The sequence below is a fragment of the Barbatula barbatula genome (genome assembly GCF_947034865.1).
Source record: "Barbatula barbatula genome assembly, chromosome: 15".
Lineage (NCBI taxonomy): Eukaryota > Metazoa > Chordata > Actinopteri > Cypriniformes > Nemacheilidae > Barbatula > Barbatula barbatula.
Genome location: NC_136778.1, coordinates 23,266,308 through 23,281,691, shown reverse-complemented (window position 1 = coordinate 23,281,691; position 15,384 = coordinate 23,266,308). Strand labels below are relative to the sequence as shown.

General features: G+C 40.5%; 1 protein-coding gene across 1 annotated transcript in view; it reads left to right on the top strand.

Moving 5' to 3' along the window:
- Window positions 1–15,384, top strand: part of ptprk (protein tyrosine phosphatase receptor type K) — an 89,788-nt gene that overhangs the window by 22,655 nt on the left and 51,749 nt on the right. Inside the window, 1 exon segment of the mRNA XM_079474297.1 lies at window positions 11,158–11,280. Coding sequence (XP_079330423.1) covers window positions 11,158–11,280 — 123 coding nt within the window.

Sequence of the window (15,384 nt, the reverse complement as noted above, 5' to 3'; positions counted from 1 at the left end):
CAAACTGCGATTATGAATACATATATAAAAGCGAGCATACACACATATACATTGCTCACATATACATGTATAGTATTGGATGTTCAATCAAACACATATGAAAAACATGTGCGCACTAATGTGAAATCCATACCAATACATATTATGTTAGTAATGCATGCATGTATACTTTTTCACGCATACATATAAACTCGATGCGTGCAAACAAACCTAAACAACACTCGCACATACATACAAACTCTGCACACACACATCTATAAAACACTGGCACATACACACAAACTCTGCACACACACATCTATAAAACACTCGCACATACATACAAACTCTGCACACACACATCTATAAAACACTGGCACATACACACAAACTCTGCACACACACATCTATAAAACACTCGCACATACATACAAACTCTGCACACACACATCTATAAAACACTGGCACATACACACAAACTCTGCACACACACATCTATAAAACACTCGCACATACACACAAACTCTGCACACACACATCTATAAAACACTCGCACATACACACAAACTCTGCACACACACATCTATAAAATACTCGCACATACACACAAACTCTGCACACACACACATCTATAAAACACTCGCACATACACACAAACTCTGCACACACACATCTATAAAACACTCGCACATACACACAAACTCTGCACACACACATCTATAAAACACTCGCACATACATACAAACTCTGCACACACACATCTATAAAACACTCGCACATACATACAAACTCTGCACACACACATCTATAAAACACTCGCACATACATACAGACTCTGCACACACACATCTATAAAACACTCGCACATACAAACTCTGCACACACACATCTATAAAACACTCGCACATACATACAAACTCTGCACACACACATCTATAAAACACTCGCACATACATACAAACTCTGCACACACACATCTATAAAACACTCGCACATACATACAAACTCTGCACACACACATCTATAAAACACTCGCACATACAAACTCTGCACACACACATCTATAAAACACTCGCACATACATACAAACTCTGCACACACACATCTATAAAACACTCGCACATACACACAAACACATCTATAAAATACTCGCACATACATACAAACTCTGCACACACACATCTATAAAATACTCGCACATACAAACAAACTCTGCACACACACATCTATAAAACACTCGCACATACAAACAAACTCTGCACACACACATCTATAAAACACTCGCACATACACACAAACTCTGCACACACACATCTATAAAATACTCGCACATACAAACAAACTCTGCACACACACATCTATAAAACACTCGCACATACACACAAACTCTGCACACACACATCTATAAAATACTCGCACATACACACAAACTCTGCACACACACACATCTATAAAACACTCGCACATACACACAAACTCTGCACACACACATCTATAAAACACTCGCACATACACACAAACTCTGCACACACACATCTATAAAACACTCGCACATACATACAAACTCTGCACACACACATCTATAAAACACTCGCACATACATACAAACTCTGCACACACACATCTATAAAACACTCGCACATACATACAAACTCTGCACACACACATCTATAAAACACTCGCACATACATACAAACTCTGCACACACACATCTATAAAACACTCGCACATACATACAAACTCTGCACACACACATCTATAAAACACTCGCACATACATACAAACTCTGCACACACACATCTATAAAACACTCACACATACATACAAACTCTGCACACACACATCTATAAAACACTCGCACATACAAACAAACTCTGCACACACACATCTATAAAATACTCGCACATACACACAAACTCTGCACACACACATCTATAAAACACTCACACATACATACAAACTCTGCACACACACATCTATAAAACACTCGCACATACACACAAACTCTGCACACACACATCTATAAAACACTCGCACATACATACAAACTCTGCACACACACATCTATAAAACACTCGCACATACATACAAACTCTGCACACACACATCTATAAAACACTCGCACATACATACAAACTCTGCACACACACATCTATAAAACACTCGCACATACACACAAACTCTGCACACACACATCTATAAAACACTCGCACATACAAACTCTGCACACACACATCTATAAAACACTCGCACATACATACAAACTCTGCACACACACATCTATAAAACACTCGCACATACAAACAAACTCTGCACACACACATCTATAAAACACTCTTACATACACACAAACTCTGCACACACACATCTATAAAATACTCGCACATACAAACAAACTCTGCACACACACATCTATAAAACACTCGCACATACATACAAACTCTGCACACACACATCTATAAAACACTCGCACATACAAACAAACTCTGCACACACACATCTATAAAACACTCGCACATACATACAAACTCTGCACACACACATCTATAAAATACTCGCACATACAAACAAACTCTGCACACACACATCTATAAAACACTCGCACATACATACAAACTCTGCACACACACATCTATAAAATACTCGCACATACAAACAAACTCTGCACACACACATCTATAAAATACTCGCACATACATACAAACTCTGCACACACACATCTATAAAACACTCGCACATCCAAACAAACTCTGCACACACACATCTATAAAACACTCGCACATACATACAAACTCTGCACACACACATCTATAAAACACTCGCACATACACACAAACTCTGCACACACACATCTATAAAACACTCGCACATACAAACAAACTCTGCACACACACATCTATAAAACACTCGCACATACAAACAAACTCTGCACACACACATCTATAAAACACTCGCACATACACACAAACTCTGCACACACACATCTATAAAACACTCGCACATACATACAAACTCTGCACACACACATCTATAAAACACTCGCACATACATACAAACTCTGCACACACACATCTATAAAACACTCGCACATACATACAAACTCTGCACACACACATCTATAAAACACTCGCACATACACACAAACTCTGCACACACACATCTATAAAACACTCGCACATACAAACTCTGCACACACACATCTATAAAACACTCGCACATACATACAAACTCTGCACACACACATCTATAAAACACTCGCACATACAAACAAACTCTGCACACACACATCTATAAAACACTCGCACATACACACAAACTCTGCACACACACATCTATAAAATACTCGCACATACAAACAAACTCTGCACACACACATCTATAAAACACTCGCACATACATACAAACTCTGCACACACACACATCTATAAAACACTCGCACATACAAACAAACTCTGCACACACACATCTATAAAACACTCGCACATACATACAAACTCTGCACACACACATCTATAAAATACTCGCACATACAAACAAACTCTGCACACACACATCTATAAAACACTCGCACATACATACAAACTCTGCACACACACATCTATAAAATACTCGCACATACAAACAAACTCTGCACACACACATCTATAAAATACTCGCACATACATACAAACTCTGCACACACACATCTATAAAACACTCGCACATCCAAACAAACTCTGCACACACACATCTATAAAACACTCGCACATACATACAAACTCTGCACACACACATCTATAAAACACTCGCACATACATACAAACTCTGCACACACACATCTATAAAACACTCGCACATACAAACAAACTCTGCACACACACATCTATAAAACACTCGCACATACATACAAACTCTGCACACACACATCTATAAAACACTCACACATACATACAAACTCTGCACACACACATCTATATAACACTCGCACATACATACAAACTCTGCACACACACATCTATAAAATTCTGCACATACAGATACACTCGATGCACGCAAAACACATCTAACACTGAGAGCGATAATGGCATTGAAGTTCATTAGTCCTTAACTTGCTTTTGCAAGTTGCAACGAAGATGATTTAGCCGATTTCTAATAGAAAATAGAAAAAAATTGAAAAAAAATAGCCAAAAAATAGCGTTTTACTAATTTGCATACACTCCTCAATCCTCAAATACCCAATCCTAAATCCCCAAAACCTCAAACCTAAATGGCTAAATGATTAAATGCCCGATCCTACATACAAAATACCCAATCCTATATACCAAATTCATTTTCAACTGGACTTTTAGTTTCAAATTTAGACTTTGTTTTGGTTTAAAACTTTCAGTTTTAGATTTTTTGTCTATATTGTGACTGAAAAGTCCCCCCATATTCGTGCAGTTTTGCAACACTAACATGTAAACACTTTTCCATAACAATAACAGTATAAGGGCGTAGTGTCTGTAAGGGAACTGGGATCAGTCCTTTCACATGTGTTGTTGAGTTTATAAATCATGTTAAAGTGTGAAAGCATGCAGCAGGTCAACTCTCTCTGAGCCGTACGGCAGCGTGTCACCTCACATGTTTACCTGTGGAAATGCTTTCTTTCCACCATTTCTATTCATATCCTGACATTCATGCCTTCCACTGGAAGAACATTTGTGTTTTGCGGTGTGGAAACGAGAAAATATTGTGTTTTTAAGTGTCAGATAAGTGTGTGTGAAGTCACAGTGTAGTGTTTTACTCTAGCAGAGAGAGAGAGAGAGAGAGAGAGATTGTGGCACATAAAAGAAAGAGTGCCACAGGTTTGTGAGTAATTATATGCTGCCGGCTGGCGTCTTTTGTTCCGAGCCGCTGTAAAATGGTGCGTAAGGAAAGCGAGAGGACAGGTTAAACTACAGAGGAGATGTCTCATCACTAAACCAGCCGTCACTTCCCCCTCTCTCTCTCTCTCTCTCTCTCTTTGTTAGGAGGGCGTGATGACCTGTGAGTGTGTGTTTGTAAAGGTATGTCTGTAATTCAAATGCCTTCGGGTCCTTTGTGACCTCATAAAAGCTCGTCCAATAAGAGCACATAAAGGAATCCTTTGATATGAGAACACAATAGTGTTATGAGTGGATTGGGAGCAGTGGGACAGCGGAACGCCTCGCAGGGAATTCTTCATTGTTTCATCCTCACAGTGAAAAGAGACAAAAAAGCAACGTAAAAAACGCTGACTTGTTTAAAGGGATTTGCCTGAAACGGTGAGCGTTGAGAGTCAAACAGTGTTGGCCCCTTCAGTCGACGAACATGTCTCTCTCATGTGAGATCTGAACACTTTCTGGATAGGAATCTTTTTGTCTGTTTATTCAATGTTCTTGCTTTGAGATTCTTGTTTTTTGGTTCGTTTTGACTCAAGATTCAAAGCCTCCGATGAGATGATACGTTTTTTACAAAGATCATTTACTCTTAAAATAGATTATTCATCTGCAAACTACATGAGAGATTAAAGTCACGATCAATAATTCAGTGTATTTAAATAAGGTGTCTGTCAGATGAATAAATGCTTTACACTGAAGGGCGAGGTCGTGTTTTTAACACAAAAGCCCACCTCAGCGGCTCTTTGTTGTTTGTAGTTCCTCCCCATCCTGTGAGGTGTGTCCGTGTTTATTTCAACGGCTGTCCGTTCACACCCTCAGGACAGATTCTTTCACATCGCAGGTGGAGAATGTGTGAGATTATTTGTGTCATCCTGAAGATCTTATTCATAAAATACATCATATTCTATCAGTTCTTGTGAAATAAAGCTGTTTCTGATTGTTATAATGAGGTTGAGACGGGTTGCAGACACACTGACCACTGGGTTTTGTGGGATGTTTACTTTGGACATGATTCTTGTGTTTAGTTATTGAATTATGTCTCTGTTGATGTAAACGGTTATGGTATGTAAATGTTCTGATTCGACTGCCGAGAACACTTTCAGTGGGTTGATGAGGTTTTTACTTTGTAGTAAAACCATTTACAATCGGCACGGTTTTAACATTTTGCCCTACAAGCAGCAAATAACTTTGTGCCCTTCAAGAAGCCGTTTTCTCTCTTTCACAGGAGTTAATGGTTAATGGAGATTTTTTGAAAGTGCTTCAAACCCAGTTCTGGAGGTGACCGGCGGCGTTGTTTACCTTCACTCTTGTTATTTCTGCATCATTTCACGTGTTGTTTTTTACCTTCATTCTGTCTTCTGTGTTTTGATGCTCAAAGACACTGAAGTCACACAGCTTGTGTATGAATACGGCTCATATTCTCTGAAGTTATCCTTGTGTTGTTTTGTGTTGACACAAACTGCTTGTGTTATTTGCTCTTTTGTAAATTACAAAATGTTTTTCCTTTTCTTTCCCCAAAGAAAACGACAAATATCTCTATATTTCACACTGCTGATGGTTAATGATTAAACTGAAGCAGGCCTTCATGTCTGATAATGTCCTGGATCATAATGTGTCGCATACGGGAGATTTGTATTCTTCAAAACAATTTTATAACTATTTGTATTTCAAAGTAACGATACCTTTCCAAATGAGAATGAAAGGATTTTCAATATCCACCTCATTTTTGGTGTTTACATCAGATTAATCGAAAAATACAATCGTCCTGACTAATCGATGATCAAAATAATCATTAGTTGCAGCCCTAGAATAGAGATTATAGAGAACAGAATACGGGATTACGGGACACAGATTACGGGAATACGGGACATATGACACAGATTACGGGAATACGGGACACAGATTACGGGAATACGGGACACATGACACAGATTACGGGAATACGGGACACAGATTACGGGAATACGGGACACAGAATATAGGACACAGAACACAGATTACGGGAATACGGGACACAGAATATAGGACACGGGACACAGATTACGGGAATACGGGACACAGATTACGGGAATACGGGACACAGATTACGGGAATACGGGACACAGAATATAGGACACAGATTACGGGAATACGGGACACAGAATATAGGACACAGAACACAGATTACGGGAATACGGGACACAGATTACGGGAATACGGGACACAGATTACGGGAATACGGGACACAGATTACGGGAATACGGGACACAGATTACGGGAATACGGGACACATGACACAGATTACGGGAATACGGGACACAGATTACGGGAATACGAGACACAGATTACGGGAATACGGGACACATGACACAGATTACCGGAATACGGGACACAGATTACGGGAATACGGGACACATGACACAGATTACGGGAATACGGGACACAGATTACGGGAATACGGGACACAGAATATAGGACACAGAACACAGATTACGGGAATACGGGACACAGAATATAGGACACAGAACACAGATTACGGGAATACGGGACACAGATTACGGGAATACGGGACACAGATTACGGGAATACGGGACACATGACACAGATTACGGGAATACGGGACACAGATTACGGGAATACGGGACACATGACACAGATTACGGGAATACGGGACACAGATTACGGGAATACGGGACACAGAATATAGGACACAGAACACAGATTACGGGAATACGGGACACAGAATAAAGGACACAGAACACAGATTACGGGAATACGGGACACAGATTACAGGAATACGGGACACAGATTACGGGAATATGGGACACAGAATACGGGAATACAGAACACAGATTACGGGAATACGGGACACATGACACAGATTACGGGAATACGGGACACAGATTACGGGAATACAGAACACAGATTACGGGAATACGGGACACAGAATATAGGACACAGAACACAGATTACGGGAATACGGGACACAGATTACGGGAATACAGAACACAGATTACGGGAATACGGGACACAGATTACGGGAATACAGAACACAGATTACGGGAATACGGGACACAGAATATAGGACACAGAACACAGATTACGGGAATACGGGACACAGAATATAGGACACAGAACACAGATTACGGGAATACGGGACACAGATTACGGGAATACAGAACACAGATTACGGGAATACGGGACACAGAATATAGGACACAGAACACAGATTACGGGAATACGGGACACAGAATATAGGACACAGAACACAGATTACGGGAATACGGGACACAGATTACGGGAATACAGAACACAGATTACGGGAATACGGGACACAGAATATAGGACACAGATTACGGGAATACGGGACACAGATTACGGGAATACAGAACACAGATTACGGGAATACGAGACACAGATTACGGGAATACGTAATATGCCGTAGATGAAGTTATCACAAGCAGTAGATGAACAGAACGTTAGTTCTCAGAAGATAGTCCATAGGAGTCCAGTAGGAGTTCACTGAGGTTGAAAACTGCCTCTCTGTCGAAGCACAAGTACCGTCACTCACAGCCGTTACGAAGCATCTGATTAAATGATGAAGTCCTAAACACAACTAGAATATACGCCTAAAAGGTTGCTATGCAGATGAATTACAATATTTTTGTTTCAATTCAAAATACTGTCGTACTGTGATGTATTATAGAATCTATTATAGATTGTATTCGCTATAGTGAATTGATAACCATTGTGCATGTATTTTCATAATACATTTCGTTGCACTGTACTTGTATGTGTGTAATGACAATAAATTGAATCAAATCAATATGTAATATGTTTTACTACAGTTTACTATAGAAATATTGAAGTTGTCCAAATGCAAATCTTTCCTGTCTCTCAACGCCAAGGTCATGGGTTCAGTCCCAGGGGGTCACACACACATGTATAGAATAATGTAATGAAGTCACTTTGTATAAAAGCATCTGACAAATGCATAAATTAAAATGTAAAGTTGCATATTGTTTAGGTGAAAACAAAAATAAATGTTAAAGTAAATTACCTTTGTGTCTGTAAAGTTACCAGTTGAGCTGTAAAAACCCCTAAATGCATATAATGACCTTCAACTGTCCTATCTGTGAAATGACATGTTTTCCCTTCCAGTGTGTTTAGTGAGGCTGATTGTCTCAGATTGATCAGAATTTGACCCCAGCGTGACACTTGTGTCTTGATCTGTACGCCATCATGATTTGTTTTAGAAATGATTACAGCTCACATGTGGCTGGTTTACAGGATTACGGATGGATGTTAAGTGATGCTTTTGGAGTTTGTATGTATTATGAGTATAAGTATTATGGATGTATGATGATGATGATGATGATGATGATGATGATGTTAAGCCGTGTTGAACTTGTTCAGGGACTGTAAAAGGGTTTTGTCCTTGAGATTTATCAGACACAATCATTCTGTGATGATGTAAATGAAGAGCAGGCTGTTATTTCATTAGCAAGGCTGAATATTTGCACTCATAGATTAGTATGCAAATGAAGCTGTTAGTGTCCTTCCAGCAGCACTGAATGTACGAGCTGTTTCTCACTTCCATCTGGACATTAAAGCCCTCGGCCCAGAACACACAACGCATTAAAACAACATTCAGCCGCACGTGAAGGATCTTCTGCAGGGTGATGTGGATTTGTGTAGAATTCAGTTTTGAGCTCATAAAGCACAGAAGAGAACGATTGGCAGCGCTCTGTCTTCAGACCGTCCGACCCTTCTGCAGAGCCACAAACATCACTGTCAGATGGTGTGTGTGCGTTTGTGTGTGTCCTGAGCTCTCCGTTTCCTCTTGTGTAGATAAAGGAACCCCAGCAGAACCACACAGAGAAGATTCAGTGGGTGTTGCACTTTCCTCTTCAATTTGAAGATGTTTTGCTCTGGTCTCATTTATTTGACTGTATGTACACCATGCGCACACACACACACACACACACACACACACACACACACACACACACACACACACACGTGTGTAATAGATTGATCATTCTATCACACACAATATATCTCACACACACCCTGAACCCTAAAAATGTTTTATGCTTTCAAACCCTTTTTGTGAAGCCAGATAGTGAACATATCATTTCCATGTCTATGTTGACTAAAGACCCTTTTCAGTAAAGTGTGTTAACACAGATTTAAGTGTATCTTACTCATCCAGTCCAACTCTGATGTGTAGACGACTGGACTCTTGACAACTGCAAACCAACCCCAGCTTCATTACACACATGAATTCATGTAGACTCTTGAGAAGGTTCAGTTTTCTACCATATTGTAGTGAATTTTCATGATCACCTGTGTGTGTGTGTGTGTGTTTCTGCTCATCATGGAGAGGTTGTAAAGGTCAATAGATGTAAAAAAAGCGAGTGTGTGACCTTTAACCCAGCTGATGTAATGAAGTCACTGACACTCTCTGAGTCCAGAAATGAATCAATGAAAATCTGAGAGAAAACATCCTCCAACATTTAAAGTTTTGTGTGCTGTTACAGTGCTTCACAACGCTCTTTCAATATATTCATGCCAACATTCCACACGTTCAGTTTACAGACAGACTCACAAGCAATATTACATATTTCAATATTTCTTATTTTATATGACATTTACATTTACATTACATATAGGCATTTAGGCAGACGCTTTTATTCAAAGTGACATACATTGCATTATCCTATACATTTATACACGGGTATCTGCAATCACCTGAGATCCAACACACAACCTTGAGTTTTTAACGCAATGCTCTTACCACTGAGATACAGGAAAGCTGCAAATATGACTGCTGCTTTGACGTCCATTGTGTGTCATGCTTGTAGTAGACGCTAATATATAGAGAATTGACATGAGCATGTCATCATGCATCATCACGTGTCTTATCATGAGCATCTGTGCTGTTATTCTGTGAGAATTCAACTAAAGGGCTTGGCTACAGAACCCAATAAAACACCTCTCAATACTTCTGTGTGTGTTATATAAGGTCATGAGTCACATGAGCAGCTGATTGGTGATGTTAGTGGTGTGTTTTAATGAGTCAAACACACTCCAGACGGCTCCAGTAACTTCAGTTAATGTGTTACAGCGCCTGGCACCCCGTCAGATAAGAGAGTTAAAAAGTTATAAATCACACGCAGACCACATTATAACATACATTACATGTTAAAAACATGCTGTGTGTTGCATCTTGATGAGCAATTGTTTGTTTGAATGTTTAGTTTGCTCACTACAACTATGTGTCAGTGTGTCTAAACGTGTGTTTGTGTGTTTGTTTCAGGAGGCTGCAGCTTTGATGACAGACCTGCACAATGTGATTACCAGCAGGACCCTTACGATGATTTCGACTGGACTCACGTGAGCGCTCAAGAAGTGCCCTTCCTGCCCTCAGATCTGCCCCAGGGTGAGTGTCCACCAATCCCGTACAGACCGCACTGAAGTTAGAGTTGATCTGCTCACGGCGGGGAGGTCGCAGAACATAAAACTCTTCTGATGGGATGTGAAAAAACTGCGTCATTTACATGACAAAACCCTGAAGTGCTGAAGGGAAAAGAGGTTTGGGTCAAAGGACCGTCGTTCAGCACACAATCAAGCTTTTTAAATGTGTTGAAAGACGAAGTGAATGTGTCTGTGAGGCGTTACGACCTTCGCCGCTTCTGCGTTTAATCGCTGCCTTTCAGACGGGAGAAATGAAAGCATTTCACTCTCTGCTACATCCCATAATTAATAAGATATTAAGTTATTAATGAAGGCGGGAGAACAGAGAAGGTCAGACAGATACACCTTCATTAGAAGAGGGTGTTTGTGATGCTAGTGTGTTTGTGTGATGCTAGTGTGTTTGTGTGATGCTAGTGTGTTTGTGTGATGCTAGTGTGTTTGTGATGCTAGTGTGTTTGTGATGCTAGTGTGTTTGTGTGATGCTAGTGTGTTTGTGTGATGCTAGTGTGTTTGTGTGATGCTAGTGTGTTTGTGTGATGCTAGTGTGTTTGTGTGATGCTAGTGTGTTTGTGATGCTAGTGTGTTTGTGATGCTAGTGTGTTTGTGATGCTAGTGTGTTTGTGTGATGCTAGTGTGTTTGTGTGATGCTAGTGTGTTTGTGTGATGCTAGTGTGTTTGTGATGCTAGTGTGTTTGTGATGCTAGTGTGTTTGTGTGATGCTAGTGTGTTTGTGTGATGCTAGTGTGTTTGTGTGATGCTAGTGTGTTTGTGTGATGCTAGTGTGTTTGTGTGATGCTAGTGTGTTTGTGATGCTAGTGTGTTTGTGATGCTAGTGTGTTTGTGTGATGCTAGTGTGTTTGTGTGATGCTAGTGTGTTTGTGTGATGCTAGTGTGTTTGTGTGATGCTAGTGTGTTTGTGATGCTAGTGTGTTTGTGTGATGCTAGTGTGTTTGTGATGCTAGTGTGTTTGTGTGACGCTAGTGTGTTTGTGTGACGCTAGTGTGTTTGTGTGACGCTAGTGTGTTTGTGTGACGCTAGTGTGTTTGTGTGACGCTAGTGTGTTTGTGTGACGCTAGTGTGTTTGTGTGACGCTAGTGTGTTTGTGTGACGCTAGTGTGTTTGTGTGACGCTAGTGTGTTTGTGTGACGCTAGTGTGTTTGTGTGACGCTAGTGTGTTTGTGTGACGCTAGTGTGTTTGTGTGACGCTAGTGTGTTTGTGTGACGCTAGTGTGTTTGTGTGATGCTAGTGTGTGTGTGTTTGACGCTAGTGTGTGTGAGATGAAAGAGAGTTGTGTTTGGAGGTGATTGTGTGATGTGTGTTTGTGTGATGACAGAGAGTTGTGTTTGTGTGATGAAAGAGAGTTGTGTTTGGAGGTGTTTGTGTGATGTGTGTTTGTGTGATGAAAGAGAGTTGTGTTTGGAGGTGTTTGTGTGGTGTGTGTTTGTGTGATGAAAGAGAGTTGTGTTTGTGTGATGTGTGTTTGTGTGATGAAAGAGAGTTGTGTTTGTGTGATGTGTGTTTGTGTGATGAAAGAGAGTTGTGTTTGTGTGATGTGTGTTTGTGTGATGAAAGAGAGTTGTGTTTGTGTGATGTGTGTTTGTGTGATGAAAGAGAGTTGTGTTTGGAGGTGTTTGTGTGATGTGTGTTTGTGTGATGAAAGAGAGTTGTGTTTGGAGGTGTTTGTGTGGTGTGTGTTTGTGTGATGAAAGAGAGTTGTGCTTGGAGGTGTTTGTGCGATGTGTGTTTGTGTGATGAAAGAGAGTTGTGTTTGGAGGTGTTTGTGTGATGAAAGAGAGTTGTGTTTGGAGGTGTTTGTGTGGTGTGTGTTTGTGTGATAAAAAGAGAGTTGTGTTTGGAGGTGTTTGTGTGGTGTGTGTTTGTGTGATGAAAGAGAGTTGTGTTTGGAGGTGTTTGTGCGATGTGTGTTTGTGTGACGCTAGTGTGTTTGTGTGATGCTAGTGTGTGTGTGTTTGACGCTAGTGTGTGTGAGATGAAAGAGAGTTGTGTTTGGAGGTGATTGTGTGATGTGTGTTTGTGTGATGACAGAGAGTTGTGTTTGTGTGATGAAAGAGAGTTGTGTTTGGAGGTGTTTGTGTGATGTGTGTTTGTGTGATGAAAGAGAGTTGTGTTTGGAGGTGTTTGTGTGGTGTGTGTTTGTGTGATGAAAGAGAGTTGTGTTTGTGTGATGTGTGTTTGTGTGATGAAAGAGAGTTGTGTTTGTGTGATGTGTGTTTGTGTGATGAAAGAGAGTTGTGTTTGTGTGATGTGTGTTTGTGTGATGAAAGAGAGTTGTGTTTGTGTGATGTGTGTTTGTGTGATGAAAGAGAGTTGTGTTTGGAGGTGTTTGTGTGATGTGTGTTTGTGTGATGAAAGAGAGTTGTGTTTGGAGGTGTTTGTGTGGTGTGTGTTTGTGTGATGAAAGAGAGTTGTGCTTGGAGGTGTTTGTGCGATGTGTGTTTGTGTGATGAAAGAGAGTTGTGTTTGGAGGTGTTTGTGTGATGAAAGAGAGTTGTGTTTGGAGGTGTTTGTGTGGTGTGTGTTTGTGTGATAAAAAGAGAGTTGTGTTTGGAGGTGTTTGTGTGGTGTGTGTTTGTGTGATGAAAGAGAGTTGTGTTTGGAGGTGTTTGTGCGATGTGTGTTTGTGTGATGAAAGAGAGTTGTGTTTGGAGGTGTTTGTGTGATGAAAGAGAGTTGTGTTTGGAGGTGTTTGTGTGGTGTGTGTTTGTGTGATGAAAGAGAGTTGTGTTTGGAGGTGTTTGTGTGTTTGTCTGATGAAAGAGAGTTGTGTTTGGAGGTGTTTGTGTGTTTGTGTGATGAAAGAGAGTTGTGTTTGGAGGTGTTTGTGTGGTGTGTGTTTGTGTGATGAAAGAGAGTTGTGTTTGGAGGTGTTTGTGTGGTGTGTGTTTGTGTGATGAAAGAGAGTTGTGTTTGGAGGTGTTTGTGCGATGTGTGTTTGTGTGATGAAAGAGAGTTGTGTTTGGAGGTGTTTGTGTGTTTGTGTGATGAAAGAGAGTTGTGTTTGGAGGTGTTTGTGTGGTGTGTGTTTGTGTGATGAAAGAGAGTTGTGTTTGTGTGGTGTGTGTTTGTGTGATGAAAGAGAGTTGTGTTTGGAGGTGTTTGTGTGGTGTGTGTTTGTGTGATGAAAGAGAGTTGTGTTTGGAGGTGTTTGTGCGATGTGTGTTTGTGTGATGAAAGAGAGTTGTGTTTGGAGGTGTTTGTGTGGTGTGTGTTTGTGTGATGAAAGAGAGTTGTGTTTGGAGGTGTTTGTGTGATGAAAGAGAGTTGTGTTTGGAGGTGTTTGTGTGATGAAAGAGAGTTGTGTTTGGAGGTGTTTGTGTGTTTGTGTGATGAAAGAGAGTTGTGTTTGGAGGTGTTTGTGTGTTTGTGTGATGAAAGAGAGTTGTGTTTGGAGGTGTTTGTGTGTTTGTGTGATGAAAGAGAGTTGTGTTTGGAGGTGTTTGTGTGATGAAAGAGAGTTGTGTTTGGAGGTGTTTGTGTGTTTGTGTGATGAAAGAGAGTTGTGTTTGGAGGTGTTTGTGTGGTGTGTGTTTGTGTGATGAAAGAGAGTTGTGTTTGGAGGTGTTTGTGTGTTTGTGTGATGAAAGAGAGTTGTGTTTGTGTGATGTGTGTTTGTGTGATGAAAGAGAGTTGTGTTTGGAGGTGTTTGTGTGGTGTGTGTTTGTGTGATGAAAGAGAGTTGTGTTTGGAGGTGTTTGTGCGATGTGTGTTTGTGTGATGAAAGAGAGTTGTGTTTGGAGGTGTTTGTGTGGTGTGTGTTTGTGTGATGAAAGAGAGTTGTGTTTGGAGGTGTTTGTGTGATGAAAGAGAGTTGTGTTTGGAGGTGTTTGTGTGTTTGTGTGATGAAAGAGAGTTGTGTTTGGAGGTGTTTGTGTGTTTGTGTGATGAAAGAGAGTTGTGTTTGGAGGTGTTTGTGTGGTGTGTGTTTGTGTGATGAAAGAGAGTTGTGTTTGGAGGTGTTTGTGTGATGAAAGAGAGTTGTGTTTGGAGGTGTTTGTGTGTTTGTGTGATGAAAGAGAGTTGTGTTTGGAGGTGTTTGTGTGGTGTGTG